This window comes from Capricornis sumatraensis, chromosome 5 (genome assembly GCF_032405125.1).
Source record: "Capricornis sumatraensis isolate serow.1 chromosome 5, serow.2, whole genome shotgun sequence".
NCBI lineage: Eukaryota > Metazoa > Chordata > Mammalia > Artiodactyla > Bovidae > Capricornis > Capricornis sumatraensis.
Genome location: NC_091073.1, coordinates 103,620,952 through 103,637,346, shown reverse-complemented (window position 1 = coordinate 103,637,346; position 16,395 = coordinate 103,620,952). Strand labels below are relative to the sequence as shown.

At 47.3% G+C, this 16,395-nt stretch overlaps 1 protein-coding gene across 1 annotated transcript in view; it reads left to right on the top strand.

Moving 5' to 3' along the window:
- Positions 1–12,622: 12,622 nt before the first annotated feature.
- The window catches only part of LOC138079868 (solute carrier family 23 member 1-like), a 66,047-nt gene continuing 62,274 nt past the window's right edge, over positions 12,623–16,395 (top strand). The window contains exon 1 of the mRNA XM_068972621.1: positions 12,623–12,707. Coding sequence (XP_068828722.1) covers positions 12,666–12,707 — 42 coding nt within the window. The 5' untranslated portion in view covers positions 12,623–12,665. The remainder of the gene's footprint in view (positions 12,708–16,395) is intronic.

Here is a 16,395-nt window from a genome sequence, read left to right as displayed (position 1 = left end):
GCATGCCAGGCCTCCCTGTCCATCACCAACTCCCGGAGTTTACCCAAACTCATATCCATTGAGTCGGTGATGCCATTCAACCATCTCATCCTCTGTTGTTCCCTTCTCCTCCTGCCCTCAATCTTTCCCAACATCAAGGTCTTTTCAAATGAGTCAGCTCTTCGCATGAGGTGGCCAAAATACTGGAGTTTCAGCTTCAACATCAGTCCTTCCAATGAACACCCAGGACTGATCTCCTTTAGGATGGACTGGTTGGATCTCCTCTAGGATGGACTGGTTGGATCTCCTCAAGAGTCTTCTCCAACACCACAGTTCAAAAGCACCAGTTCTTCTGTGCTTAGCATATTAACTGTATTTTCTTATTTTCTGGCATCTGGGGCTCACAGAAAGGCTGCCCCATGGATGAGGAGGTATTGGAGTCTCCACCTCTTTGTGGACAAGAGTTCAAAGTCACAACTTAATGACTGAGACACACTGAATACGTCTGGAGAATGTGATTCAATCCAACTCTTCTTCACGGAGGACCTACTGGTGTGTGGCACTCAGAGTGATGGGGAGTGGTGAGCCGTGGGGCTCCGAGAAGGCAAATTGCGAAAGCCATCATAGGCCATGCCAAGGATTCAGTTTACTGTAACCTTGGGGCACAGGTGAGTCAGGAAGAGTTTTAAAAAGGAGAATGACAAGACTCGATTTATGTTTTAAGAGTTGACTCAATGAGGTTAGCTTAGATGAAATCAGTATTATACATTTGCTACCCCTGGACAACTGGACACACGTGTTGTGCATTTAGGAGGTGAATTGGACAGGACTTGGGAAGAACTGCGTATGGTGGACTGAGCTCTGGCTTGGGTGTTGGTGGACATTAGTGTCCTTCACTGAGATGAGATATGTGGGTGGAGCAGGTTCTGTCCTTCTCGGGACCTTAGTTTCTTCTATAGTTCTTTCCAGATTTCATCAACTAGAATCCTACTTGCCAGAAACTTCTCTGCAAGAAGATGAAGAGAGAGAGAAGCAATGTTTACCCCGGTGGGCTCTGAAGTCAGCTGCTGCTATTTTGCCAGACCGGCATGCAGAGAAGGACTGAGTTCACATGGATTTTGGTCAGAGCTGGGCAGACACCACCCCTGATGCCCACCTGGTGTGCCCCTCAGGAGGAGCATTTTGATATGTAGCCCAAGCTCTGCTGCTTCTCAGTCTCCTTAGAAACGTTCGACAAGAAGATGGATACCACGTGCAGGAAGTATTTAGGTCAAACTCCTATTGAGAGAAATCGAGTGAAGAAAGGGCCAGAGGCTAAAGCCACTCTTTTCTTGTAAATCAAATCACAAGGGAATTCCACACATGCCGGATGGTCTTAGCCTACTTGGGCTGTAATAACAGAAATACCATAGACTGGCTTTAACAACAGTTCTGGAGGCTGAAAGTCCAAGATCAAGGTACTGGCGGGCTCCGTGTCTGGTAAGGAGCTGCTTCCTGGTTCACAGGCAGTCATCTTCCTGCTGTGTCCTCACAGGGCAGAAGGGGTGAAGGAACTCTCTGGTGTCTCTTTAATAAGGGCGTTAACTCCAGTTATGAGGGCTCCACCCTTATGTCCTAATCACTCCCTCAAAGGCCCCACTTCCAAAGACCATCATGTTGGGCATCAGAATTCAACATATGAATTTGGGGGGAGCACAAGAGCACAGATCTTAGAAGGTCTCTGGCTCTGGGCTCCCGCCCCCAACCCCTCGCTGCCATCAACCCCTGGATAGCAGAAGAGCTGCAATGGAGCCCAGTGCCAAGACACCACTGTCTCCAGTATAACACTGGGGATGGTGCAAAGAATGGCCCACCATGGGCATCTCCATGATATCTAGTCCCTGGTTTGAGCTCAAAGGGGGAGTGTGGGGAAGACAAACACTCACTCTGCTTTGTCCATTGCTCACACAACCACAGTTGCTACTCCTGGAGCAATTTGCTACTTGTGTAAAGCATCAGCCCTCCTCCTTAAGGTTTCCTGTAAAAAAATGTAGGTGGGCAAAGAGAAAAAAACGTTCATTTTTTTTGTGATCCTCCATTCTACTAGGATGGTAGATGTTCAACCTTTCCGGCTGGGGTTTCCCCCTTTCCTGGAGTTTGTGGCTAAGTTTGAGAGCATATGGGTCGTGCCAGGGCTTTAGGAAAGGTCCCATTTGGCCTTGAGTCACTTCTGCTCAGAGCTTCCCTGGTGGCTGAGATGGTAAAGAATCTGCCTACAATGCAGGAAACCTGGGTTCAATCCCTGGGTCGGGAAGATACCCTGGACAAGGGAATGGCAACCCACTCCAGTATTCTTGCCTGAAGAATTCCATGGACAGAGGAGCCTGGCGGGCTGCAGTCCATGAGGTTGCACAGAGTTGGACATGACTGAGCGACTAACAGCTGTGCTCAAAGGTGTCCTCGGGGACGTCTGTTTTCTGTCTGGTCCATGTTCTTCAGTTCACGTATGTCCCCATGCGAAGGTCCTCATCATTTCAGGCCATCAGCCATCATGACCATTTCTGATTCTCTGATTCTTTGGCTTGAGGACCCAGAAATTATTCAGTTGCCTCAGTCTCCTGGAAGGGTGCCGCTGGACCTGCCACTTGGACCCATCGTGCAGATGGTCCCTTCAGGGTCTTCCTGGCCTCTTGTGGGACTCTTTCCCCAGGAAGTGGGATTCAGCCACCTCTCGGAGATCCTCAAGGCTCTGACATTTTGCATTTCCGCTCATCATTGACCCCCTCAACTACCTGTAGTGTGAAATCCTTCCCTTTATAAATGGTGAGCATTTTTTTTTCAGTCTGAGGAACCCAGTATTATTATTATTTCCAAAACATTATTCTTCCACAGTGTCTTCCTAATAAGTCTGATGTCCTCACAAAGATGGAGACATTGGCTCTGCCCTGCACAATGAGTGCCTGGCTCTGTAGGTCAGCCACTCCTAGGGTCTCTTGGGGGCAGCTGGCTGAGACTGGATACTGGGCAAAGATCTCTTCTCCCTTCCTGGCACCATGCCTGCCCCTCTCTCTCTCCTTCCCATACAGGGGACCAGCATAGCTTTCCTTGAATCTGGATAAGTCTCTGAGTGTCTTCCCTGAAAGTGAGGGTAGGGGGTAGGGCTTTATTCCCTGGGGTCTTGGCTTTAAAGGCAAGCAGTGAATGTGGGTGGCCACCTGCCCCCAGCCTCCAGCTATATCTGCTTTGTCCAGTCCTTGTCCCTGGGTCTTAGCCATCTGCCATCATATGGGTGTAGGGTCAGCTGGGGGTAGGATTGTGTGGGGCCCTCAGCGCTCCTGCCTCTGTCCCCCTGGTCTCCTGAGGCCTTCCCCACCACACCTCACTTTCACACTTTCAACAGAGAGTTCACAAGTCTATGGGTCAAGCCACCCTTGAAAGGGCAGAAAGTCCTAGAAATACAGCAAAAAGGATACCCATAGGCCCCAAATTCTGAAGAGATCTCTTGAAACTATGCCTCATTTGCTCTAGCTTTCCTAGGAGTTCAGAATCCTCCCTGAGCTCAGTTTCTGCATTTGCCTGGCCCCCATCTTTGGGTGGGCACCTGGGACCTCTCCGGTAAATCCCCTCCTTTCCTACCTGATGGCCCATGACCCCTGCCTGGTCCCAGCCAGTGATACCAGGTCTGATAAATACCCTCTACCCATGATGAAAGTGAAAGAGGAGAGTGAAAAAGTTGGCTTAAAGCTCAACATTCAGAAAAATAAGGTCATGGCATCTGGTCCCATCACTTCATGGCAAATAGATGGGGAAACAGTGGCTGACTTTATTTTGGGGGCTCCAAAATCACTGCAGATGGTGACTACAGCCATGAAATTAAAAGATGCTTACTCCTTGGAAGGAAAGTTATGACCAACCTAGATAGCATATTAAAAAGCAGAGACATTACTTTGCCAACAAAAGTCCGTCTAGTCAAGACTATGGTTTTTCCAGTGGTTATGTATGGATGTGAGAGTTGGACTATAAAGAAAGCTGAGTGCCGAAGAATTGATGTTTGAACTGTGGTGTTGGAGAAGACTCTTGAGAGTCCCTTGGACTGCAAAGAGATCCAAACAGTCCATCCTAAAGGAGATCAGTCCTGGGTGTTCATTGGAAGGACTGATGTTGAAGCTGAAACTCCAATGCTTTGGACACCTGATGCGAAGAGCTGACTCATTGGAAAAGACCCTGATGCTGGGAGAGATTGGGGGTAGGAGGAGAAAGGGATGACAGAGGATGAGATGGTTGGATGGCATCACTGACTCGATGGAAATGAGTTTGAGTGAACTCCGGGAGTTGGTGATGGACGGGGAGGCCTAGCATCCTGCAGTCCATGGGGTCACTAAGAGTCAGACACAACTGAGTGACTGAACTGAACTGCACTGGTACTTCTTATTGATCATGTGGCCAGTTCACTTGCCTGCAATAGCACAGAACTTGCCTGGGAAAACTTGCTGGGTTCCTCCACCCGAATGCTTCCTATTATGGTGATGGTGTCAAATGATCATCTCCTTTCTACCCCTTCCTTCTGCTTTTCTTCCCTTTCATTTGGAAAAACTGCCCCTTCCCCATTCTAGGTGTCCCTCAGACAGCTGCCAGCTGTAGGACCCCACCACCACCCCAGTGCCATGGGCTGCCTGCAGGGGTGGGCACATAACCCAGGCGGGACCAATCAGATCCCGTCTCCTACAGTCTGACTTCTGAGTGATGGCACAAGGCAGAGACAGTGGAGGGGAAAGGTAATACCTGGAAAGACAAAGTCCGTGTTCCTGCCGCTGTGATTCTAGATCCGCAGCTGCCATCCTTCCCAGCTTCTGGTTGGTCAATTCTTCATTCTCTGAGCTACCAAAGTTCTTCAAGTAAATGCCCATTTCTTGCTTAAGTTGGTCACAGTCCATTTCTGTTGTTTGCAACTAAGAATGCTAACTCATAGTGTTTGATTTCCCCTACTAGGCATCCTCTGATTTCCCAGCTCCTCCAATGGCCAGGCGCTAGCAGGATGGGTCATGGGTTGCCAAAAATGCTCTGGAAGATAGCCCTCTGGCTATGTGGGCCACGAGGTGACCCACGAAGGCTGCCGAATGGTGCTCAGGCAGGGGAAAAGATCAGATGGGGCACCTCAAGCTGGTGGAGTCTGGATTATAATCCCAGGACTGCTCATGCCAGAAGGGTCTCTGCATGAGAGCCCACCTGACTTTCAGTGGTCTCCTCCAGCCAGCCCCATGCTTCTCTCCCAGCCTTATTGACCTGATGGAGGTGGAGGGGTGGGGATTAGCAGAGCATGCTGTAGGAAGAGCTAGAATTGTGAAGGCACCAGAGCTGGCTGCAGGGCAACGGGCAGCTTGGAGCAGCCGTTAGATTTTGGCAACTGTCTTCCAACTTTGGAATCTGCCTGGTTGTATTAGAGTGTGCTTAGTCACTCAGTCATGTCCAACTCTTTGCAACCCTGTGGTCTGTAGCCCACCAGGCTCCTCTGTGCATGGGGATTCTTTTCCAGGCAAGTACTGGATAGAGTAATACTCTATAATACTCCTCCTCCAGGGGATCTTCCCAACCCAGGGATCGAACCCAGGTCTCCCACATTGCAGGCAGATACTTCATCTTCTGAGCCGCCGGGGAAGCCCTGTCTCAATAGTTTTCAACCCTGCTCTCCAAAAGCTGGTTTCAGATTTTGGTTTTACAGACAGTAGTTCCCTGGTCAGTACCATCTCATCCAGGTGGTTCAGCCCTGTCTTCCCTGACACCACCTGGATATTCTTCCCAGGGCCGCGCTTGCCCAACAGAAGGATGTGGACACGCAGAGACAGAGACGAGCTAAAGGATTAACAGAAGCATTTCGTCTACACAAGAACAGAAAGAGAAAAGAGTGTAACTGGCAAATTGCCTGGTATGTTCCTATTAAGCCACAACAAGTGATTGCTTCTGTCAAGCAGCTTTGGAAGAGAAAAACAAAGAGGGATAGCAACTGAAAAAGAGAAAATAAGACAGATACACATTACTGAATGTAAAATAGAAAAACAGCAAGGACCTATTGTAGCGCAATATTTTGTAATAATCTATAATGGAACAGAATCTGAAAAAAATATATAAAAAAGAAGAGAAAAACAGAATTTTTAATGAGTTCTTAGCTATACTTCATTTATTTAAATTGTACCTCCATTGTATCATTATAGATGAAAAAAATTACATGCTGAAGACTTAATTTTCAGACTGATATTCTATACCAGCAATCAGCAAACTTTTTTTTCTTTATAAAGAGTGAGGTAGTAAATTAGTTTAGGCTTTCTATCTCATCACAACTATTCAATGCTGCCCTTGTAACACCAAAGTTGCAATAGAGAATATGTAAATGAATGGGCAGGGATGTGTTCCAAGAAAACTCTATTTACAGAAATGGGCCATGGTCCAGGTTTGGTCTGTGAGTCAGTTTGCCAATCTCTGCATTATAACAGAGATTTAACTGAGTATGGGAATTATTAATATTTAGACCAGGAGGTCATACATTAAAAGCCACCATCCACTTGAAGTATTTTCCCAAGCTGCATGTATCAAAATCTGAAGTAAATAAGTTTGCAAAATCAAACCTAAAAGTCTACACAGAATTCAGCTTCTGTTAAAACAGGTCAGGACTTGATGAACATTTAGAAAATCCCAGCCTCCATAACTATGTCCTCCATGACTAATGTCGATTTTTTGGTCTTTCACATCAAGAGTATAAGATTAACGAATCAGCATGTTGATGTTTAGCAGAAACCAACACAGTTCTGTAAAGCAATCATCCCTCAATTAAAATTTAAAAAAAAAGATGAACAAATCAGGTTTTCATTTGAGTGAAGAATTTCAGAGACAAGTAGCCTTTCCACTGCTTCCTCATTACTCTCTTGGGTTGTGTGTGTCACATTTTAAACAATGGATTCTATTGTGTAGAAGCATGTTGAGGTTGTCTGCATTGGAATCAATTTTAAGTTATTTTTATTGCTTTTGAAATTTAACAATCATTGTTCGTGAAGAGTAAAACCTTGGTAAATGTTGTGTACACGTTATTCCAGAAAAAGAATCAGTCTAGGACTAGAGATAAAAGTGTAAGTTTGCGATTTTTTTTTTCTTTTTTTGGCTTCAAATGACAGAAAATGAAAATCAGATTGATTTAAGCCCAAAAGGGAACTTATTAGCTGAGGTATATGGCTTGATGTATGGATTCATGTATGGACCAGACTAGGGCCTGTTCTCTCTTCTTCATATTGGCCTCCTTCACAGACTCTGTGTCATGAGGTGGCTGTTGGCAGCTACATCCTGTAGGTTCGGGTTTAGTGATGAAGAGAGAATGCCTCCCTTCCCCAAACCCCTGCAAAATTCCATTGCATCTGTTACTCTGGTTGGCTATCATGCCCATCACACATCCAAGGCAGTGGCCAGGAGCTTGCAGCACTCCAACTGGCCTCTCACCCTCATGCCAGAGATGCAAGAGATGCAGGTTTGATCCCTGGGTCCGGAAGAACCCCTGGAGGAGGGAATGGCAACCCACTCCAGTATTCTTGCCTGGCTACAGTCCATGGGGCCACAAAGATTCAGACACAACTGAGCAACTGAGCACACAATTGGCCTCTCACCCTCAAGCTGGGCAGCCAGGGGCAGAGTAAACTCTGCCTGAAGTCCGTGGACTGGCTGCTGTGGGGCCAGCATGGTTCTGCTCAGAAAATCGGGGAAGGCTGAACAGATTCTCAGTGGGAAAGCCCTTAGTTTAGCTTGACCTTCTGAGAAACTCTGTTGGCCTCTTTCATTCTTGCCACCAGGTGTGTCTTGCCCCATGCCTGTCTCCCAGCAGATTCCCTCCTACAACCGCAAACTCATTAAAAATTCTGTTTTTCTCTTCTTTTTTATATATTCTTTTCAGATTCTGTTCCATTATAGATTATTACAAAATATTGCTCTACAGTAGGTCCTTGCTGTTTTTCTATTTTACATAATGTGTATCTGTCTTATTTTCTCTTTTTCAGTTGCTATCCCTCTTTGTTTTTCTCTTCCAATGCTGCTTGACAGAAGCAATCACCTGTTGTGGCTTAATAGGAACATACCAGGCAATTTGCCAGTTACACTCTTTTCTCTTTCTGTTCTTGTGTAGACGAAATGCTTCTGTTAATCCTTTAGCTCGTCTCTGTCTCTGCGTGTCCACATCCTTCTGTCCCACGTCCCTGGGATTCTCCAGGCAAGAACACTGGAGTGGGTTTCCATTTCCTTCTCCAATGCATGAATGTGAAAAGGGAAAGTGAATTTGTTCAGTCATGTCTGACTCTTCGTGACTCCATGGACTGCAGCCTACCAGGCTCCTCTGTCTATGGGATTTTCCAGGCAAGAGTACTGGAGTGGGGTGCCATTTCCTTCTCCGATAGATTCCTAGAGAGACCACATATTCTTAAAACCAGTTTCTTATTCTTATTTCATATTCTTAAAACTGTCATTGCTTGAATTAATTACTAGATTTCCATGGTGTTGGAGAAGACTCTTGAGAGTCCCTTGGACTGCAAGAAGATCAAACCAGGCAATCCTAAAGGAAATCAATCCTGAATATTCATTGGAAAGACTGATGCTGACGCTCCAATACTTTGGCCACCTGATGTGAAGAGCTGACTCATTAGAAAAGACCCTGATGCTGGGAAAGATGGAAGGCAGGAGGAGAAGGGGACGACAGAGGATGAGATGGTTGGATGGCATCACCGACTTGATGGACATGAATTTGAACAAGCTCCGGGAGTTGGTGATGGACAGGGAGGTCTGGCATGCTGCAGTCCATGGGGTCGCAAACAGGCAGAGACGACCGAGCAACTGAATAGCAAGATTTCTGTAACTTGAAACACAGGGTAGTAAATAATCATATGTGACTGTATGAAATGTGTAGTGGAGAATCTCAGGCTAGTGTGTGTATAGGGTGGCAGGATCATCCTAATCAGGGAGGTAGAGCTGAGCCAGCATCTGGGACAGCTGAGGAAATGGGAGAGCTGGGGTACCACTGAGGCCTTGGGGTGAGAAATGGCAGCAAAAGCTGAAACCACATAACTCAGATGAGATTTGAACCCACTGTTTTTTAATTAAAATCACACACCTGGTCTCAAGAATTACTGAAGTTCAGGTTTTACGTCTCAGCACAGAAAGAATTCAGTGAGAGACAAAGCAATGGGTAATACATGGATTTATTTGGAGAAATACACATTCCACAGACAGTATCCGGACGGTTTCAAAAGGCAAGAGCAGCTGGAGGGCATGAGGTCATCTCAGAATGTGAGTGCTGTCACGGAAGAAGCACACTCCATGGAATGTGGGCCATCTTAGGAGGTAAGAGGCCCAAAAACATGGGATGGTTAGTTTTTACCAACTGGGTAATTTCATAGGCTGAGCATTCCCTGGTGGTTCAGTGGTAAAGAATCTGTTGCCAATGCAGGAGATGCAGGTTCGATCCCTAGGTTGGGAAGAGTCCCCTGGAAAAGGAAATGGCAACCACTCCAGTATGCTTGCCTGAGAAATCTCAGGGACAGAGAAACCTGGTGGGCTATAGGCCATAGGGTTGCAAAAAGTCTGGCAGGACTTAGCAAATAAACAACAACAATTTTGTAGGCTAATGAGCAGGAGGATTATTTCAACTATCTTGGAAAGGCTGTGGGGATTTCTAGGAACTGGGCCACTGCCCATTTTTTGGCCTTTGATGGTCAGCTGCGGAAGTGTCATGGTGCCTGTGGGTGTGTCGTCAGCATCTTAATATATTATAATGGGCCCCCAGGGGCTGCTGGGAGTCAGTTCTTCCACCATCTAGTCAGTTCTAGCCAGTCCTCAAAGGCCCTTCCCTCCTGTTTCAAAGCCAGGCCCAGTCAATGATGAGAGGAGGGATAAATCTGTGAAAGTAACTTAGTTTTTTTTTTTTTTTCCTTTTTTGGCTGTGAGGGTCATGAGATAGTTCCCTGACCAAGGATTGAACTGGAGCCCTTGGGATTGAAAGCACCGAGCCCTAACCACTGGACCACAGGGAATTCCCTGAAAATGACTTCTAAGGTGCAGAAGGTGGAGGAAAAGTAGGGGGTGCTGGCTTGGCTCCTCACAGCACTGAGTGAGAAGGTAACAACAGCAGAGACCACAGGCCAAAGGGCCAATGCTGAGAGGACGCCCAACACAGAGCCTTGTGAGACAGAGTGTCAGCCCCGGAAGAGAGGTGCTGATGTTGAAGAGGCAGGAAGACGCTGAGCACACTGTACAGGCAGCCAGACGAAGGGGTGAGAGAAGCCCATCTCTCTGCTTTGCCTTCCTTGCGTGGCTAACCCAGTGTCGTTTTACCTCAGTCTATAGAAGAGTTTAATTGTACATCCAAGAAATTGGCAGCGAGAGGAAAGGGCAGAGCCTGGCGAGGCCAGACCTCCAGTGTGGGGAGGACAGATTCTGAGAAGACGCCTCTTTTCTCGCTGTCCCTGAAGGTGACCCCAACTCTGCCCTGCCCACAGGTCTGTGAGGGTGGGGGGTGCGGGGACAGTGCAGTCAACTCCCCACTCCTGGACCCTCCTGGCCACCCTTAAGCCAGGTCTTCCTGGAGCAACGAACAGAGTGTGTGCTGTTCATCGTCCATGTAAATGTTGCACTGGCCCTCTCTCCTCGCCTCCTGCCCCTCCCCGCCCTGGGGACTGCAGAATCAGCCTGCTCTGGGGATCCCAACCCCCGCAGGACCCACCCCCTTGAAGCTGAGCAGCCTCGCTTCCCCTTCTCTGGTGAACTTGGGGCCCCTGGTGCCTTTTGGGGAAGATCCACATTTCCCTACCGGGTGGTGTGGGGAAGCCCCTCTGACCACACTCCCTGGATTGTGTCCCCTGAGACCTCTTCAGGCCCAGAACACTTGCCTGTCTCTGATGGTCATCTCCTTGAGTCCCGTGGGCTGCAGGACTAGACTGTCTGGGCTTGAATCTCAGCTCCTGCACTTGCTATGAATCTTGGGCAAATAGCTTAACCCATCGACACGCATATTTCTTAATCTTAGAAAAATCTGAATTTATAGGATTTTTAATCCTTTTGTAAAATAAGGATATGAATGCTAGTTTGTAGTGAACATTTAGTAAGAGAAACAGAAAAGTTATGGTGCAATGCTCAGTTCAGTTCAGTTGCTCAGTCGTGTCCGACTCTTAGCGACCCCATGAATCGCAGCACGCCAAGCCTCCCTGTCCATCACCAACTCCCGGAGTTCACTCAGACTCGCGTCCGTCGAGTCAGTGATGCCATCCAGCCATCTCATCCTCTGTCGTCCCCTTCTCCTCCTGCCCCCAATCCCTCCCAGCATCAAAGTCTTTTCCAATGAGTCAACTCTTCACATGAGGTGGCCAAAGTACTGGAGTTTCAGCTTTAGCATCATTCCTTCCAAAGAAATCCCAGGGCTGATCTCCTTCAGAATGGACAAGTATTCAGCAAAGGCCAACTACTTAGTGACCGTTGACTCTCTTCTGACCTTGGTTTTTCTGTTATAGCCTAAGTCAGCTCTGTCCCCTCCCATGTCAAACTTCTCATTGTTGTGGTTTTCAGGTCTTCCTCTTGGACGGACTCCTATCAGTGTCTATGTAGGTCCCACTATGTGTTTCCTGAAACTTGAGTCCTAGTGCTATCTGTTCCAGAACATTCCATCATTATAAATAACAGGTATTTGCTTGCATTGGCCTTCATGTGCATACATGCTAAGTTGCTTCAGTTGTGTCTGACTCTTTGCAACCCTGTGGACTGTAGCCACCAGGGTTGCCTGTCCATGGGATTCTCTGGGCAAGAATATTGGCATTAGTTGCCATGCCCTCTTCCAGGGGATCTTCCCGACCCAGGGACTGAACCCTCATCTCTTACATCTCCTGCGTTGGCAGGCGGGTTCTTTCCCACGAGCACCACCTGGGAAGCCCCTTGGACTTCATAGAGTGGGGTTTATCGAGAGTTTTAGAGGAGCATTTTAGTACTCTGTGCAGGATAAGACCAAGACTATGCCTTCCTGGGTTTGTCTCTCCAATAGGTAGGTTACTAGAAGTTTCTGCATATTAGGGAGACAGGCACCCAAGCTGTGGAAGCATTTTTTCTCAGCCTCTCACCTGAGGTCTTTGCTCCACCCATGAGACTTAGTAGCCTCTCCCAGGTCAGCATTTAGGGTCAGCAGTCCCTCCCTAACGACCGTGTCAGTGTATCTCAGGGGCCAGGCTGCTGTGTCACTTTTGCAATGCTTTCATTCCAGTTCAACCAGTCACTAGAAACCAGCTTTAGAAAACAGAAAAGCCTCTATGTCTGGCCCAGAGCCTCACCCCCCTCTTCTCTTGCCCTGGGAACCTGGTTTCCGGAAAGTGCTGTCCGCCACATCTCAACAGGCTGCACCCTGATTTGTTTCCTTGGTGCCTTGGGGGATCATTAACTTCTCTGCAACTACCCACACTTTTCAAATGATGCAACGCTTACTATCACTGGATGTACCTTGGTCCCCTGCAGTGGCCGCAGAGGGCTGGAGGGGGTGTCTGTTATAGACCAGTAGGTGGGGCTTGGAGGCCCCACCCTCTTGGATCTTCGTCTTTCCCTCTTATTATTTTGGCAGGCTGTGAGAAGTTAATCTTCCTCTCCAGCAGCGGCTTAGCTTCTTTTCTGTTCTGAGAGGAAGCCAAAAAAGAAGACCCCAAGAGGCCATGAACTCTGCCATCCCCACCTGTGAGCACCCCAACCCCTTGGTGAGTGCTGGTAGAAGAGAGGGGATGATAGAGCTGGGGTGTGTGTTAAGTGTTAGTCTCTCAGTCCTGTCCGACTCTTTGCAATGTTATGGACTGTAGCCTGCCAGGCTCCTCTGTCCATGGGATTCTCCAGGCAAGAATACTGGAGCAGGTTGCCATTCCCTTCTCCAGGAGATCTTCCTGACCCAGGGATCAAACCCAGGTCTCCTGCATTGCAGGCAGATTGGTGGGGTAGCTGAAAAGAGGAAAGACCCTGGAGGAAGGTCCCAGTGTGGATTTCTAATGCGGATTCCTAAAGAAGGTGGTTCGTGTTCTAAGTGAGACTTTGAATTTTTGCAGCTGTTCTCCTGCCGCCACCCTCACAAGGCAAAGATTCCACCCTCAGTGCTGAACTCCGTGAATGAATTACAAAGGAAGGGAGAGCTGAAAGGTCCTCTTTGTTTTACTCTGTGGAATCTAAGTGTTTGTTTTCCAGGTTTCTCAGCATTATGATTTCTTTGATCAGAAAGCCTTTCTGAAGCAAAGCAAAGAGAAAGAGGAAAGCAGGGAGAGAGAGAATGAGGCAGGGAGAGAGAGAATGAGAGAGGGAGAGAGACACACATACACAGAGAGCGAGAGAGGCACGGGACTACTGTTTACCGAATGGCTGATATGTCCTAGAATTGTGTTCTTTATTTTCTTCCTTCAAACCCGAGGCATACACCTCTGTTCCCATTTTACATATAAGGAAGCTGAGGCCCAGAGAAGTAAAGTGACAATAACCCATCTGGAGGCTCAAGCTAGTCCTTGAGCCCTGCTCCCACCATTTTTTCCAGCCTAGTTTGGCCACCTAAAAACAACCAGGGCCGCTGTGAGGGGAGCTGACTGAGTGGGGACCCTCTGCCCACCATAGCCAGACAGAGCCTCTCCCCACCAGGCCCGGCCATGGCATCTGTGCGACAGGTGCCACGCATGAGCCCGGGCTGGGCCCTCAGAACTGTCCCCTGGAGCCGGCTACCAGACCTTGCCTAATGCTAGTCAGTCTTTTGGCAAAGAGACTGTGGCCGACTCTTCTGGAAAATTGTGACAGGCACCTGAGAGAAATTTCCTTTCCTCTCAGAATTCCTATTGCTAAAAGTAAAAATTCAACTGAGTAAATTTAAAGCTTAGTTGGCTTTATCTTTTAAATTATTATTATTTCTTTTGGCCACACCTTGCAGCATGCAGGATCTTAGTTCGCCCACCTGGGTTTGGACCCAGGCCCCCTGCAGTGACTCCACACGGTTAAGTGTGGAGTCTTAACCGATCGACTGCCAGGGAAGTCCACTCTAATTGACTTTATTTAATGATTTATGAAATGGACAGCATACCATCAGAAGACAGAAGGGAGCTTTGAGGAGCTGTACAAAATGGAGGAGTTTTATAGGCAGAAGGAGGCATGGCAAAGTTATTCTATCAAAGAGTGGATTGTTTCAGGCCAGGTCACTTTCCTGAAAAGCAGGAGTCTACCAGGCAGATCACCTCACTAGTTCTGACCAGATAATTTGAGACAGACTAGCGAAATGTTACTTCCCTGTGAGAAACCAAAACTGCATGCAATTAATTAGGTTAGATATCAGGTTAGAACTTCCCTGGTGGCTCAGACTGTAAAGTGTCTGCCTACAATGTGGGAGACCTGGGTTCAGTCCCTGGGTTGGGAAGATCTCCTGGAGAAGGAAATGGCAACCCACTCCAGTATTCTTTCCTGGAAAATCCCATGGATGGAGGAGTCTGGTAGGCTACAGTCCATGGGGTGGCAAAGAGTAGGATATGACTGAGCGACTTCACTTTCTTTCACTTTATTAAGTCTTGGTAGGCTGATATGGGCTTAGCATTAGTTACTCCATTTTGGACTTTAAACATTTTTTTTAACACTTCTGTCACCATCTCATAGAAGTAAAAAAAAAAAAAAAAAAAACCACAACAACTTGAGAAATAAGTTGAAGACTCTATTTCTGAAAGCTGTGATCTTTAGCACACCTGAAGCCAGTAGGGAGTGGTAGGGTCTGGGCACATATCTGTCTTCATTCAGTGAACTGTCTTTTCATTTTCCTCAAAGCCTCAGTCTCAGCACCCAGATTAAAAGGCCACTGTTCTGAGATGTTTTGGTTTTCACGTGCATATTGCTTTGTTAGAACCTTCTAGGGATATAAACATGGGGAAGACAGATTCCCTAGCCATGTTTGGAGAGACCTGGACAATCCCAATGACTAGAATCAGTTGACTGGAAGTGTTAGGAAACAAACCTAGGGGGCAAGTTGGGGAGCAGGAGGCTGTGTGGGGGATGGCTGGAGTCAGAGGGCCAAGGGATTCATTCCCCCCAGGAATCCTCCTTCCCACTGCTCTTCCCTCTGTGCCTGCCTCCTCCTGCTTTGCTGCTCTGCTCTAGAGAGATGACAGGCTGTCCCCACACACACAGGAATGCACCTGCCAGCAACTGCCCTCGACCAGGAGAGGAGAGTTCCATTCTCCCATTTACAAGGGAACCTGGGACAAGTCATGTAATCTCACTGAACCTCAATCTCCTCTCTGGAAACTGGGTTGTGAGAATCAAAGGAGAGGATGCATTGGAAGCTCTTTGCAAACTGTAAAGCACTATAAAATGCCACACGTCAACAGAATGCCTCTTTGAGCAAGTGTTTTGGTGACATTACAGCCCATGTGTTGAGCTGATAGACTCTTCCAATCAGAAGAAAAGCTTGTGGCCCGTCTTCTCATACCAGTGCTGACTCATGGGGAAGCTTCATTAAGAGTTTATTCTTCCTTCAAAAAGGGGCTTGTAGGCATTCTTCTGCCACTATAAGAGTCATAGACTTGAAAACAAATTATTTATTTGGCCATCCCAGGTCTTAGTTGCAGCATGTGAACTCTTGGTTGAGGCATGTGGGATCTAGTTCCCTGACCAAGGGTTGAACCTGGACCCCCTGCATAGGGAGCTCAGAATCTTAACCACTGGGCCACCAGGGAAGTCTGAGAGTTACAGAATTTTACTGACCAGGGATTCCCCTTGGATAAAGTCACTTCCCCCATCTGGATATGCCCGGAGGTGGGGCTTTTTCCAATTCCATCTGGGAAGCCCCTGCTCTACAGTAGCTCTGGGATGTCACATTTCTATGTACATCTTTAATATGCTAGTGACTCATCTCTGACACACAGGAATCTTAGCCCACTGTGTACCTGCTTATTTGATTTTTTGCCCCAGCACTTTATGTAAGTGACACAAAGTGCTTTACAGCAAAAGATGTATTTTGATCAGGCTCTGTGTGTTCTACCAGCCATAGCTGACGTGCTTCACAGAAGTCACACACTCTTATCAGAATGAAGAACCAGCTCTTCTCAAGGAAGATACGTTTTTCTCCACTCTTAAGTTCTAATTTTTTTTCCATGTTAGGCCTCATACAAGGACAATTTCCCAGAAAAGTGTTGTAAAGCAATTACAGAAGTGGTTTCCATAACCTCATCAGGTCCAGATTGATATCCAGACAAAACTTAGAATATTCAGGGTCATCAGGCTGAGAACACTCTTAGAGTCATTGACAGCTTTTTTTTTTAAGATTTTTTCTGATGTTGACCAATTTCAAAGTCTTTATTGAATTTGTTACAATACTTCTTCTGTTTCATGTTTTGTTTTTTTGGCCACTGGGCATGTAGGATCTTAGCTCCCTGACCT